Source organism: Oncorhynchus nerka, linkage group LG18 (assembly GCF_034236695.1).
Source record: "Oncorhynchus nerka isolate Pitt River linkage group LG18, Oner_Uvic_2.0, whole genome shotgun sequence".
NCBI lineage: Eukaryota > Metazoa > Chordata > Actinopteri > Salmoniformes > Salmonidae > Oncorhynchus > Oncorhynchus nerka.
The window spans coordinates 64,055,307-64,070,974 of NC_088413.1; the positions used below are offsets into that span (position 1 = coordinate 64,055,307).

General features: G+C 45.9%; 1 protein-coding gene across 1 annotated transcript in view; it reads left to right on the top strand.

The window, feature by feature from the left end:
• Window positions 1–15,668, top strand: part of LOC115115556 (rho guanine nucleotide exchange factor TIAM2-like) — a 170,132-nt gene that overhangs the window by 132,085 nt on the left and 22,379 nt on the right. Inside the window, exon 15 of the mRNA XM_029688347.2 lies at window positions 4,351–4,454. Within this exon, the coding sequence (XP_029544207.2) occupies window positions 4,351–4,454 (104 nt within the window). The remainder of the gene's footprint in view (window positions 1–4,350; window positions 4,455–15,668) is intronic.

Sequence of the window (15,668 nt, forward strand, 5' to 3'; positions counted from 1 at the left end):
AACCCATCATCTCCAATACGTTATACTTCCTCAAAACCCATCATCTCCAATACGTTATACTTCCTCAAAACCCATCATCTCCAATACGTTATACTTCCTCAAAACCCATCATCTCCAATACGTTATACTTCCTCAAAACCCATCATCTCCAATACGTTATACTTCCTCAAAACCCATCATCTCCAATACGTTATACTTCCTCAAAACCCATCATCTCCAATACGTTATACTTCCTCAAAACCCATCATCTCCAATACGTTATACTTCCTCAAAACCCATCATCTCCAATACGTTATACTTCCTCAAAACCCATCATCTCCAATACGTTATACTTCCTCAAAACCCATCATCTCCAATACGTTATACTTCCTCAAAACCCATCATCTCCAATACGTTATACTTCCTCAAAACCCATCATCTCCAATACGTTATACTTCCTCAAAACCCATCATCTCCAATACGTTATACTTCCTCAAAACCCATCATCTCCAATACGTTATACTTCCTCAAAACCCATCATCTCCAATACGTTATACTTCCTCAAAACCCATCATCTCCAATACGTTATACTTCCTCAAAACCCATCATCTCCAATACGTTATACTTCCTCAAAACCCATCATCTCCAATACGTTATACTTCCTCAAAACCCATCATCTCCAATATGTTATACTTCCTCAAAACCCATCATCTCCAATATGTTATACTTCCTCAAAACCCATCATCTCCAATATGTTATACTTCCTCAAAACCCATCATCTCCAATATGTTATACTTCCTCAAAACCCATCATCTCCAATATGTTATACTTCCTCAAAACCCATCATCTCCAATATGTTATACTTCCTCAAAACCCATCATCTCCAATACGTTATACTTCCTCAAAACCCATCATCTCCAATACGTTATACTTCCTCAAAACCTGGTTCACCAACTACTTTGCAGACAGAGTTCAGTGTTTCAAATCGGAGGGCATGTTGTCCGGTCCTCTGGCAGTCTCTATGGGGGTATCACAGGGTTCAATTCTCGGGCCGACTCTTTTCTCTGTATATATCAATGATGTTGCTCTTGCTGCGGGAGATTCCCTGATCCACCTCTACGCAGACGACACCATTCTGTATACTTCTGGCCCTTCCTTGGACACTGTGCTATCTAACCCCCAAACGAGCTTCAATGCCATACAACACTCCTTCCGTGGCATCCAACTGCTCTTAAACGCTAGTAAAACCAAATGCATGCTTTTCAACCGTTCGCTGCCTGCACTCGCACGCCCGACTAGCATCACCACCCTGGATGGTTCCGACCTAGAATATGTGGACATCTATAAGTACCTAGGTGTCTGGCTAGACTGTAAACTCTCCTTTCAGACTCATATCAAACATCTCCAATCCAAAATCAAATCTAGAGTCTGCTTTCTATTTCGCAACAAAGCCTCCTTCACTCACGCCGCAAAACTTACCTTAGTAAAACTGACTATCCTACCGATCCTCGACTTCGGCAATGTCATCTACAAAATAGCTTCCCATACTCTACTCAGCAAACTGGATGCAGTTTATCACAGTGCCATCCGTTTTGTTACTAAAGCACCTTATACCACCCACCACTGCGACCTGTATGCTCTAGTCGGCTGGCCCTCGCTACATGTTCATCGCCAGACCCACTGGCTCCAGGTCATCTACAAGTCTATGCTAGGTAAAGCTCCGCCTTATCTCAGTTCACTGGTCACGGTGGCAACACCCACCCGTAGCACGCGCTCCAGCAGGTGTATCTCACTGATCATCCCTAAAGCCAACACCTCATTTGGCCGCCTTTCCTTCCAGTTCTCTGCTGCCTGCGACTGGAACAAATTGCAAAAATCGCTGAAGTTGGAGACTTTGATCTCCCTCACCAACTTTAAACATCTGCTATCTGAGCAGCTAACCGATCGCTGCAGCTGTAGCTCTGGATAAGAGCGTCTGCTAAATGACTTAAATGTAAATGTAAATGTACATAGTCCATCGGTAAATAGCCCACCCATTTTTACCTACCTCATCCCCATACTGTTTTTATTTATTTACTTTTCTGCTCTTTTGCACACCAGTATCTCTACCTGCACATGTTCATCTGCTCATTTATCACTCCAGTGTTAATCTGCTAAATTGTAATTATTCACTCCTATGGCCTATTTATTGCCTACCTCCTCATGCCTTTTGCACACAATGTATATAGATAATTTTTTTCCTACTATGTTATTGACTTGTTTATTGTTTACTCCATGTGTAACTCTGTGTTGTCTGTTCACACTGCTATGCTTTATCTTGGCCAGGTCGCAGGTGCAAATGAGTACTTGTTCTCAACTAGCCTACCTGGTTAAATAAAGGTGAAATAAAAATAAATAAAATACGTCATACTTCCTCAAAACCCATCGGCCCCAATACGTTATACTTCCTCGAACCTAAAGTAGCAGGCTTAAAAGAAACACCTTTAACTAGATCCCCCCTATATACTGGTCTTAACGAGAGGAGAGAGAAATAAACTGTTTGGGGAGGTTCTCTTCTACACTGTTCAACCAATTCGGTAAATGTGGAGTTGAGACTGAGTGTCTCCTTGGTTAACATACAAAAGTGGCAGTCGCATCACGGTCTCTTTCCATTTTCCCTGAAAACTGGAGCATCCAGTTGTTGAGGACTCAGCAGAGGCTATACTTCCTGAAAATCCATCAGCCACATTGACCCTTCAGAGTCAGCCGGACCGATGAGCAGTGGAAAGGTCTAGAAAGGTCTTAAGCCTGTATGTATGTTCAGGGGAGAGAGGAAGTGTTTTAATAAGAAGGTGTTTTACTGAAGGGCTCTTCCTATCGTAGGCTTAGTTTCCTGTGATGACTGACACAGTGAGGCAGGGTACTGGAGTAACGCCTCGCATGCAGCTAGCTGAAACAGTCACAGTTGTATGAGCAGGTGTTAGTCTTTTAAACTACACAGTTTTACCCTTCCCTGACTGGGTATCAAAATATATGGTCATGTTTTCCTCTACTGTATATTTGTGTCATGACTTTGAAGAAGTGTCTTTTATACAGTGGAAATGAAGTTTGTGTAATTGCTTTAGCTGGTGACGCTTCGTTCTGTCTTCATAGTTTTGCTCGTTAGTGAAATGATGATGAATTTTCATGCAGCAATTTGAATCTCTGAGGGATTATCTCACCACGCTATTTATACAGATAGAGTTTTCATGTAATTATGCTTTAGGTCATTTATTCTGCGTATGAGAACTGAGAAAGTTTCTCTTTCAAGTAGTTAGGGTGTTGAGTTCTCACAGTTGTACAAGAGAGTGAATGACAGTAATTTGTCATGACAACATCCTGAACCAACACCCCAGGCAACACTTCACACTACAGGACTGATGATGACATGTAATACAACTTACCCGAAAACTGTGTAGCCACTGGCTTGCCACTCAGATGGAGATAAAAGCATCTTACTGTACATAAGATATGAGAGAGGCCTGCAACATGACTGCAGTTTCATCCTCTGCCTCTAGAGGGGGTGTGATCCCAGTCAGGCTGACGAGGGTGATGAGAGGTCAACTCGCTGAACCATACTAGTGTGACAACAACCAGGCAAGACTCCTGGGGTGTGTGAAATGTTTTGTGTCATGTTATATTGCTTTGAGATATGCTTAGTAGGGAAAGGGTTTGTCCAGCTACATATCTCTGATAAGTGCCTCTGAAAAGCCTCATTCTCCAGGTGTTTACCTACCAATCAAAAGGTCAAATCAATTGATTGTGCTCATGTGCTGAGTTGATTTCCCAATAGCCTGTGATTTTGTTAGAAGCAGGAAGGGAAGAAGTCCCTACCAGACCCAGTTAGTGTAATCAGATCTGACCTCAGTTAATCCAGTCAGGTGCCTTTAACCAGAGGCACCATGTGACTTTCCCAAAATGTGATTTTTAGGAAAACCGCCACAGGAGTTAATTATCATCAGCTCTCCGCTGAGACCATGTCCAACAGGCGAAGGGAACTGTTCGATTGGTTCCCTTGACTGACAAATGGAAGAGTCACTTCACTGTGATGATGTTTTAGAATGCTGCAGTTCTAGTCCACATCTCCCTGTAGACACCTATGATTGCATGGTACACTGGTACTACAGAACTGTGTGTGTGCTATGTGGTCAGCAGATGGATGCTGAACTGTAATCATCACCCCATCTCAGAGGAAATGGTGTGTGACAGCACTGGCCTCGAGGACAACAGCATTTCCTTCATATATACCACTATTCCAATTTGCTGTGCTTGTATTAAATGGCCAAGCCAACTATAAAACACTGAACATCATCCCGTAAATGTGATGCTAATGCTAATTGCTGTGTCTTGCAGATGTGTCCTTGGTGCCAGAGGTCCTTGGTGAGTCCTTAAGCTCTGGGCTGGAGAATGATCTACAGCACTCCCACAGCAGCCACCGGGCCGTACAACACAGCAAGGTAAGACTGAATCTACGCTGCCACTGGTACTGTCCACACTGGGCAGGATGGGTCAGAATAAACATACAGAGAGGAATGAGAGAGAGATGAATTCACACTACAGAATAATTACATTTACATTTACATTTAAGTCATTTAGCAGACGCTCTTATCCAGAGCGACTTACAAATTGGTGCATTCACCTTATGACATCCAGTGGAGCAGCCACTTCACAATAGTGCATCTAAATCTTTTAAGGGGGGGGAGAAGGATTACTTTATCCTATCCTAGGTATTCCTTAAAGAGGTGGGGTTTCAGGTGTCTCCGGAAGGTGGTGATTGACTCCGCTGTCGTGAGGGAGTTTGTTCCACCATTGGGGGGCCAGAGCAGCGAACAGTTTTGACTGGGCTGAGCGGGAACTGTACTTCCTCAGTGGTAGGGAGGCGAGCAGGCCAGAGGTGGATGAACGCAGTGCCCTTGTTTGGGTGTAGGGCCTGATCAGAGCCTGGAGGTACTGAGGTGCCGTTCCCCTCACAGCTCCGTAGGCAAGCACCATGGTCTTGTAGCGGATGCGAGCTTCAACTGGAAGCCAGTGGAGAGAGCGGAGGAGCGGGGTGACGTGAGAGAACTTGGGAAGGTTGAACACCAGACGGGCTGCGGCGTTCTGGATGAGTTGTAGGGGTTTAATGGCACAGGCAGGGAGCCCAGCCAACAGCGAGTTGCAGTAATCCAGACGGGAGATGACAAGTGCCTGGATTAGGACCTGCGCCGCTTCCTGTGTGAGGCAGGGTCGTACTCTGCGGATGTTGTAGAGCATGAACCTACAGGAACGGGCCACCGCCTTGATGTTAGTTGAGAACGACAGGGTGTTGTCCAGGATCACGCCAAGGTTCTTAGCGCTCTGGGAGGAGGACACAGTGGAGTTGTCAACCGTGATGGCGAGATCATGGAACGGGCAGTCCTTCCCGGGAGGAAGAGCAGCTCCGTCTTGCCGAGGTTCAGCTTGAGGTGGTGATCCGTCATCCACACTGATATGTCTGCCAGACATGCAGAGATGCGATTCGCCACCTGGTCATCAGAAGGGGAAAGGAGAAGATGAATTGTGTGTCGTCTGCATAGCAATGATAGGAGAGACCATGTGAGGTTATGACAGAGCCAAGTGACTTGGTGTATAGCGAGAATAGGAGAGGGCCTAGAACAGAGCCCTGGGGACACCAGTGGTGAGAGCACGTGGTGAGGAGACGGATTCTCGCCACGCCACCTGGTAGGAGCGACCTGTCAGGTAGGACGCAATCCAAGCGTGGGCCGCGCCGGAGATGCCCAACTCGGAGAGGGTGGAGAGGAGGATCTGATGGTTCACAGTATCGAAGGCAGCCGATAGGTCTAGAAGGATGAGAGCAGAGGAGAGAGAGTTAGCTTTAGCAGTGCGGAGCGCCTCCGTGATACAGAGAAGAGCAGTCTCAGTTGAATGACTAGTCTTGAAACCTGACTGATTTGGATCAAGAAGGTCATTCTGAGAGAGATAGCGGGAGAGCTGGCCAAGGACGGCACGTTCAAGGGTTTTGGAGAGAAAAGAAAGAAGGGATACTGGTCTGTAGTTGTTGACATCGGAGGGATCGAGTGTAGGTTTTTTCAGAAGGGGTGCAACTCTCGCTCTCTTGAAGACGGAAGGGACGTAGCCAGCGGTCAGGGATGAGTTGATGAGCGAGGTGAGGTAAGGAGAAGGTCTCCGGAAATGGTCTGGAGAAGAGAGGAGGGAATAGGGTCAAGCGGGCAGGTTGTTGGGCGGCCGGCCGTCACAAGACGCGAGATTTCATCTGGAGAGAGAGGGAGAAAGAGGTCAGAGCACAGGGTAGGGCAGTGTGAGCAGAACCAGCGGTGTCGTTTGACTTAGCAAACGAGGATCGGATGTCGTCGACCTTCTTTTCAAAATGGTTGACGAAGTCATCTGCAGAGAGGGAGGGGGGAGGGGGAGGAGGATTCAGGAGGGAGGAGAAGGTGGCAAAGAGCTTCCTAGGGTTAGAGGCAGATGCTTGGAATTTAGAGTGGTAGAAAGTGGCTTTAGCAGCAGAGACAGAGGAGGAAAATGTAGAGAGGAGGGAGTGAAAGGATGCCAGGTCCGCAGGGAGGCGAGTTTTCCTCCATTTCCGCTCGGCTGCCCGGAGCCCTGTTCTGTGAGCTCGCAATGAGTCGTCGAGCCACGGAGCGGGAGGGGAGGACCGAGCCGGCCTGGAGGATAGGGGACATAGAGAGTCAAAGGATGCAGAAAGGGAGGAGAGGAGGGTTGAGGAGGCAGAATCAGGAGATAGGTTGGAGAAGGTTTGAGCAGAGGGAAGAGATGATAGGATGGAAGAGGAGAGAGTAGCGGGGGAGAGAGAGCGAAGGTTGGGACGGCGCGATACCATCCGAGTAGGGGCAGTGTGGGAAGTGTTGGATGAGAGCGAGAGGGAAAAGGATACAAGGTAGTGGTCGGAGACTTGGAGGGGAGTTGCAATGAGGTTAGTGGAAGAACAGCATCTAGTAAAGATGAGGTCGAGCGTATTGCCTGCCTTGTGAGTAGGGGGAAGGTGAGAGGGAGAGGTCAAAAGAGGAGAGGAGTGGAAAGAAGGAGGCAGAGAGGAATGAGTCAAAGGTAGACGTGGGGAGGTTAAAGTCGCCCAGAACTGTGAGAGGTGAGCCGTCCTCAGGAAAGGAGCTTATCAAGGCATCAAGCTCATTGATGAACTCTCCGAGGAACCTGGAGGGCGATAAATGATAAGGATGTTAAGCTTGAAAGGGCTGGTAACTGTGACAGCATGGAATTCAAAGGAGGCGATAGACAGATGGGTAAGGGGAGAAAGAGAGAATGACCACTTGGGAGAGATGAGGATCCCGGTGCCACCACCCCGCTGACCAGAAGCTCTCGGGGTGTGCGAGAACACGTGGGCGGACGAAGAGAGAGCAGTAGGAGTAGCAGTGTTATCTGTGGTGTCCATGTTTCCGTCAGTGCCAAGAAGTCGAGGGACTGGAGGGAGGCATAGGCTGAGATGAACTCTGCCTTGTTGGCCGCAGATCGGCAGTTCCAGAGGCTACCGGAGACCTGGAACTCCACGTGGGTCGTGCGCGCTGGGACCACCAGATTAGGGTGGCCGCGGCCACGCGGTGTGGAACGTTTGTTGTAATAGTCAACAGAGCTTTGAGATCATGAACATAAGCAATCTTGAAACACAGTTGCTAAAGTATGTGTGTGCAAATGAGTGTGTGTGCTGTGCGTATAAATGTGTTTACTGCTCGGCGCCCCTCATCAAGGACAGCTGTGCTGTGGTAGCGAGGCTGAAGATGCCTTGGCACCACTCTTAGAGAGAGCTCTATATAATTACACCGTCCTGGGCTCAGTCGAAAGACTGCTTGTTACTGTCACACTCAGAGAGAGAGGCCCTGTGTCTCGGTCTAATGCCCATACCGTCAACACTCCTCTGCCTGCTACTAACCTTCTCACTGTCACGCTGAGGTCCCAGCACACGAATATTACCCCAGATACACATCCTGAACAGTAGAGAGTTGTGAAGACAGTCAGGGTTGGTCTGCTAGGGATGAGGCAGGGTACTGAGCTCCAAAGCCCACTGCTAGCATAATTTCCTTCATGGCTCCATCCCCAGCATGGAGGGAGAATAGACCTCTGTCTCTCTGCCTCTCTCGCTCTCTCTGCCTCTCTCGCTCGCTCTGCCTCTCTCGCTCTGCCTCTCTCTCTGCCTCTCTCGCTCTGCCTCTCTCTCTGCCTTTCAATTCAAATGTCTTTATTGGCATGACGTAACAATGTACATATTGCCAAAGCGTAGAATATTAACATAATTCAAATGATAATAATAATAATCAAGATTGTCAACGGGGCATTCAGTAACCAAAATAATCAAGGGTAAAAATAATCCTACAATAACAATGGCTTAGAGGACAGTGCCTGTCAGTCACTGTCCCTCATCTTATGGCAGGCAGCAAGGTTTTGATCAGTAACCATGGTTAAATAGTTTGCCATGGTGTACTGCCCATTTAGGGACAGATAGCACTGCATTTTGCTTTGTGCTTGTGTTTCCCAATAGATAGTGTAGTTTTGTTTGTTGTAAATTGGTTGTAATTCTGATTGATTGGGCTTCAGTGTGTTCAGTGTGTTAGAAGAACAGGTTTGTGAACTCAGGACCTGCTGGATGAGGGACTATTTTCTTTGCTTAACTTTCTGCATTGCAGGGCTTGGTAATGATATGGGAGGATGTATCTTTGCTTAACTTTCTGCATTGCAGGGCTTGGTAATGATATGGGAGGATGTATCTTTGCTTAACGTTCTGCATTGCAGGGCTTGGTAATGATATGGGAGGATCTTTGCTTAACTTATCTTTGCTTAACGTTCTGCATTGCAGGGCTTGGTAATGATATGGGAGGATGTATCTTTGCTTAACTGCATTGCAGGGCTTGGTAATGATATGGGAGGATGTATCTTTGCTTAACGTTCTGCATTGCAGGGCTTGGTAATGATATGGGAGGATGTATCTTTGCTTAACGTTCTGCATTGCAGGGCTTGGTAATGATATGGGAGGATGTATCTTTGCTTAACGATTGCAGGGCTTGGTAATGATATGGGAGGATGTATCTTTGCTTAACGTTCTGCATTGCAGGGCTTGGTAATGATATGGGAGGATGTATCTTTGCTTAACGTTCTGCATTGCAGGGCTTGGTAATGATATGGGAGGATGTATCTTTGCTTAACGTTCTGCATTGCAGGGCTTGGTAATGATATGGGAGGATGTATCTTTGCTTAACGTTCTGCATTGCAGGGCTTGGTAATGATATGGGAGGATGTATCTTTGTAACATTCTGCATTGCAGGGCTTGGTAATGATATTTGCTTAACGTTCTGCATTGCAGGGCTTGGTAATGATATGGGAGGAGGTATCTTTGCTATCTTTGCAGGGCTTGGTAATGATATGGGAGGATGTATCTTTGCTTCTGCATTGCAGGGCTTGGTAATGATATGGGAGGATGTATCTTTTAACGCTTGCAGGGCTTGGTAATGATATGGGAGGATGTATCTTTGCTTAACATTCTGCATTGCAGGGCTTGGTAATGATATGGGAGGATGTATCTTTGCTTAACTTTCTGCATTGCAGGGCTTGGTAATGATATGGGAGGATGTATCTTTGCTTAACGTTGCATTGCAGGGCTTGCAGATATGGGAGGATGGCTTGGTAATGATATGGGAGGATGTATCTTTTGCAGGGCTTGGTAATGATATGGGAGGATGTATCTTTGCTTAACGTTCTGCATTGCAGGGCTTGGTAATGATATGGGAGGATGTATCTTTGCTTCTCTGCATTGCAGGGCTTGGTAATGATATGGGAGGATGTATCTTTGCTTAACGTTCTGCATTGCAGGGCTTGGTAATGATATGGGAGGATGTATCTTTGCTTAACGTTCTGCATTGCAGGGCTTGGTAATGATATGGGAGGATGTATCTTTGCTTAACGTTCTGCATTGCAGGGCTTGGTAATGATATGGGAGGATGTAACTGTATTTATGTTGTTTCCAAAACTAAATGACTCTTTTTTAGAGTTTTTATTATTAGTGGATATTGGCCTAATTCTGCCCTGCATGCATTGTTTGTAGTTTCCCCTGGACATGTATCAGAATCTTACAGAACTCTGCATGCAGGGTTTCAATGCGGTGTTTGTCCCATTGGGTGAAATCCTGTTTTGCAAGTGGACCCCACACCTCGCTGCCATAAAGTGCAATTGGTTCAATGACACATTCATTTCGTTTTAGCCACGTTTTTATAGTTATAGTTATAGTTTCAATTCAAAGGGCTTTATTGGCTTAGGAAACATATGTTTGACATATATAGACAATAAACAAAAGGGAAATAAACAAAGGAAATAAGTAATCAAAAATTAACAGTAAACATTACATTCACAAAAGTTTAAAAATAATATAGACATTTCATCAGTTATATTATTGGCTATGTACAGTGTTGTAACAATGTGCAAATAGTTGAAGTACAAAATAAATAAACAACTACATATAGTTGTATTTACAATGGTGATAGTGCTCCCCTGATTTGTCTGTCTGTCTGGTCTGGTTTGTGTCGTACAATTTAAGTCAGGAGGTTGTTTTTCTTTCCTATCTGGGTGAATATTGTTAGCGAGCAATTATACCCCAAGCCAACATGTTTGATTTCAGTTTGTTGTGTTATCATGTTCTGATTTAGGACTGAATAGTGACTTGGTCAAGGAGGCGAGGCTGGGGAGCTCTAGACTAGCTCTGTAGCAAGAAAAGTGTAGGTCCTGGCTAGTGCACCGCAGCTTTCATCACTTCCAAACTGTAAATTATCCACTTTTCGTTCTGTAAATATGCAAATGAATGTCTCTTGATTCAATTCATGTTTATTTTTGTCCCAGGGAGTTTTTGTTCTTGTCAGTTTATTTTTACATATAAATAATAACTTATTTAAGTCATTAAAGTGTGTTTATGCGTCCTGTTGGAACACTTTATTATTGGGTTGCATTAATGAGTTCAGTCATCTGAAGAGCCAGGTTTTAATGATCTGGACTTCAGTGCAGCACTGAGGAGAGATAATGATCTGTCTGCTGTTTGATTCTCCTAAGATCTCCCTCCTGAGACTCTACACTGGCTACACATCTAGGCTGACTATTTGCTTGCACCCCTGTGTCCAGTACTTATATACAGCAGATTGTCAATGTGTCATTCTGTAATGCCCCAATGCACTGTTACATTATAGATCACAGTGCTACCATGCCTGTAGGGTTTACTGTGTAGTATGTCCAAGTCGGCTGTGTTCAGTCTGTGTAGTAGCTGGTCTGAGGACAGTGAGGAGGTGGATTAGCGAGGACAGGCTCCTCTGCTCTCTCTCTGTTTGCCCAATGACAGGAATGAGTCCCGCTGCGCTGGGACCTGCCCTGCAGTACCTCTGGCTGCTGCTGCACTGGCCACTGTGCTTGTCTTTGTACAAACTGAGAGGTGTGTGTGTGTGTGTGAGAGAGACTGTGTGTGTGAGAGAGACTGTGTGTGTGAGAGAGACTGTGTGTGTGTGTGAGAGAGACTGTGTGTGTGAGAGAGAGAGACTGTGTGTGTGAGAGAGAGAGACTGTGTGTGAGAGAGAGAGAGACTGTGTGTGAGAGAGAGAGAGACTGTGTGTGTGAGAGAGAGACTGTGTGTGTGAGAGAGAGAGACACTGTGTGTGTGAGAGAGAGACACTGTGTGTGTGAGAGAGAGAGACTGTGTGTGAGAGAGAGAGAGACTGTGTGTGAGAGAGAGAGAGACTGTGACTGTGTGTGTGAGAGAGAGACTGTGTGTGTGTGAGAGAGAGACTGTGTGTGTGAGAGAGAGAGACTGTGTGTGTGAGAGAGAGAGACTGTGTGTGTGAGAGAGAGAGACTGTGTGTGTGAGAGAGAGAGACTGTGTGTGTGAGAGAGAGACTGTGTGTGTGAGAGAGACTGTGTGTGTGAGAGAGAGAGACTGTGTGTGTGAGAGAGAGAGACTGTGTGTGTGAGAGAGAGAGACTGTGTGTGTGAGAGAGAGAGACTGTGTGTGTGTGAGAGAGACTGTGTGTGTGTGAGAGAGACTGTGTGTGTGAGAGAGACTGTGTGTGTGTGAGAGACACTGTGTGTGTGTGAGAGACACTGTGTGTGTGTGAGAGAGACTGTGTGTGTGTGTGAGAGAGAGAGACTGTGTGTGTGTGTGTGAGAGAGAGACTGTGTGTGTGTGTGTGTGAGAGAGAGACTGTGTGTGTGTGTGTGTGAGAGAGAGACTGTGTGTGTGTGTGAGAGAGAGACTGTGTGTGTGTGTGTGAGAGAGAGACTGTGTGTGTGTGTGAGAGAGAGACTGTGTGTGTGTGTGAGACTGTGTGTGTGAGAGAGAGAGAGAGACTGTGTGTGTGTGTGTGAGAGACTGTGTGTGTGTGAGAGACTGTGTGTGTGTGTGAGAGACTGTGTGTGTGAGAGACTGTGGCCGAGCTCCCTTCCATCCAGGACCTCTATACCAGGCGGTGTCAGAGGAAAGGCCTAAAAATGGTCAGACTCCAGCCACCCAAGTCAGAGACTGTTCTTTCTGCTACCGCATGACAAGCGGTACAGATGCACCAAGTCTGGAACCAACGGTACCCTGAACACCTTCTACACACCATAACACTTCTAAATAGTTAGTCCAGGTAGCTATTTGGTTAACTGTTTAACTAACTGCATTGACCCTTTTTCCACCAACTCTTTTGACTCATTACATGGGCTGCTGCTACTGTTTATTTTCTGTCACGTTACCCCTACCTATATGTACACATCTACCTCAATTACCTCTTACCCCTGCACATAGACTCAGTACTGGTACCCCGTGTAGGTAGCTGAGTTATCATTACTCACTGTGTATTTATTATTACGTGTTTTACTTTTCTGTTAATTCTCTAGTTTCTTTCTCTCTGCATTGTTGGGAAGGACCCGTATGTAAGCATTTCACTGTTAGTCTACATCTGTTTGCAAAGCATGTGACAAATGAAAATGTATTTTATTTTGTTTGTGTGTGCGTGTGGGAGGTGTTTGTGTAGTCGTAAGCATGTGTGAGCGAGAGATACTGAGACATCTTGGTACATGCAGTAAAAGCAAGCATTTGAGATATTGTTGTGGCAAATCTGATTACCAGAGTCAATTTGTGTCCCTGAGAAAAACAATCTAGTCGATGGGAAGAATATCACCCATGTATCAGGAAGGCAGCATAGATACCCACTGCCTCAGCAGCTGTCAGCCAGCCATCCAGCCAGCCAGCCAGCCAGCCATCCAGTCAGCCATCCAGCCATTCATCCAGCCAGCTATCCAGCCAGCCATCCAGTCAGCCAGCCAGCCATCCAGTCAGCCATCCAGCCATTCATCCAGCCAGCCAGCCATCCAGCCATCCAGTCTGTGATTGAATGGAGATGAATGGGAAGGAAAGACTCATTTCAAGCCTCTTGTCACAGCATGTAATCACCTGCTGCAGAACACTGACTGACTTTGATTAATTGTTCTAGTGTTTTCTAATTTGCTCATATTACAGGGATGAGCAGTGTTGTTGTCTAAAGTGCTTACAAATCTTCCCTGCCTGCTGCCATGTTGTTGTTGTTTGGGGACTTGTTGCTAATGCTATTGGTCTCGAACCCCAGGCTGTAGTGACGCTGCAACACTGTGATGCAGTGCCTTAGACCACTCTGCCACTCGGAAGGCTGATTGGATCATTTCTAACAAATCAGAGTATCAAAGCCAATGACACTTTTTCAAAATGCTGCTTTACCCACGTGTGTTCAGCAGGACAATAACCTACAACATAAGGCCACATCTACACTGGAGTTGCTTACCAAGAACACAGTGAATGTTCCTGAGTGGCCAAGTTACAGTTTTGACTTAAATCTGTTAGAAAATCTATGACAAGACCTGAAATTGTCTAGCTATGATCACCAACACCTTGACAGAGCTTGAAGAATTTTGAATAGAATACTGGGCAAATATTGCACAATACTATTGGTGGGCAAAGCTCTTGGAGACTTACACAAGAAGACTCACAGCTGTAATCACTGTCAAAGGTGATTCTAACATGTATTGACTCAGGAGGGTGAATACTTATCTAATCAAGGTGTATTAGTCTTTTATTTTTCATCCATTTTTTAGTGTTAACAATTTCTTCCACTTTGAAATCAGAGTATTTTGTGTAGATTAGTGACAAAAAAAAAAATCACAATTACCTTCATTTCAATCGCACTTTGTAATGCAACAAAATGTTTAATAAATCAAAGTGGGTAATACTTATGATACCCACTATAGATACCGTCCATAAACACTAGGACACAAAACATTTTCATCCACATTTACAGCTTGTGGTAATAGCAGTTTGTTGTAGTCATTAATACCAGTTGAGGAGCTGTACCACTGAATGAAATAGCATATTATGTCACACTTCACCAGCCTCTATAGTCTGGCAGTGAAGTTGTTGTATCACAGATACTGTTGGTCAACTGGCTGAGCAGAGTAAGTTCCTTAACTTCCTCCAACCCCTCACTAAGATCCTTTTAAAGGGATTTTACCATACAAAGAGCAGCAACCACACCCTTCCCCTTCCTTTCCACCAAAGTCCAATGGCTTAGTTTGATTCACTAATTGACGATTTAGTGACTGTGGGGAAACAAAACATGGTGCTTCCAGAAACTGACTGGACAGTTTATTGTAAATGCCAGCATGTATTTTGGGTGCCATTGCTGTTAAGAATTCAGTTGCTCTAGGCTGAGAACAGCTGAAAGGGGTTTTCAAAACCTTTTTATATGTGTGAATGTGAGAGGTCAGACATGCTCTCCATTCACTGTGTTATTACTCCTCTCCTCTAGATGTTTTTTGGACCACATAACAGCCAGCAAAGACCAATGGACTCTAGAAATAAAGACCAATGAACTACAACCCCTTTAAACTTCTCCCACCCACTTAAGTCCTCCTTGGGGGGAGGCCCCTAAACACAGACAATCCCAGTCCCCCCCCCTCGTGCCTGCCTGTGGAGTGGGTGGTGGTGATGACTAAGTCTATATGGCTGTGACTAGCCTAATAATCTGGGTTTATGGCTGGAGAGTGCCCTATACCATAGCTCAGGGCTAGTTGGTGGTTTGATGGGTGAGAGGAGGAGGAGGAGGAGGAGGGTGGTGGTGGTGCCAGAGGAGGAAGAGGCCAGGCCCTGCATCTACCTCACCAACCTGATTTAAAAAAAAATATTTAACCTTTATTTAACTAGGCAAGTCAGTTAAGAACAAATTAGTTATTATTTACAATGACTGCCTACCAGTCATTGGTAGGCAGTCATTGGTAGGACGACGCTGGGCCAGTAGTGCACTGCCCTATTGGACACCCAATCACAACCAGATGTGATACAGCCTGGCTTCGAACCAGGGACTGTAGTGACACCTATTGCACTGAGATGCAGTGCCTTAAACCGCTGCGCCACTCGGGAGACCAGTCCCAGGCTCGGTGCTCCCTGCTGGCCATGTGCTGGTTCTGGCCTGGAGGCTGTGAAGCAGAGAAGGACCTGTTTCTGTGCTCGGCCCTGCTCACCCTCAGGCAGCTGCTAAAAGGACAAGCTGGCCCAGCTGCTCGATGACATGGCTGGATGAGTGGCCTGTGAGAAACCTACTGTCCCCGACCCATGCACTGAACTCCTGGTAACCCACCTCTGCCTTTTCTAGGTGTTTGAGCAC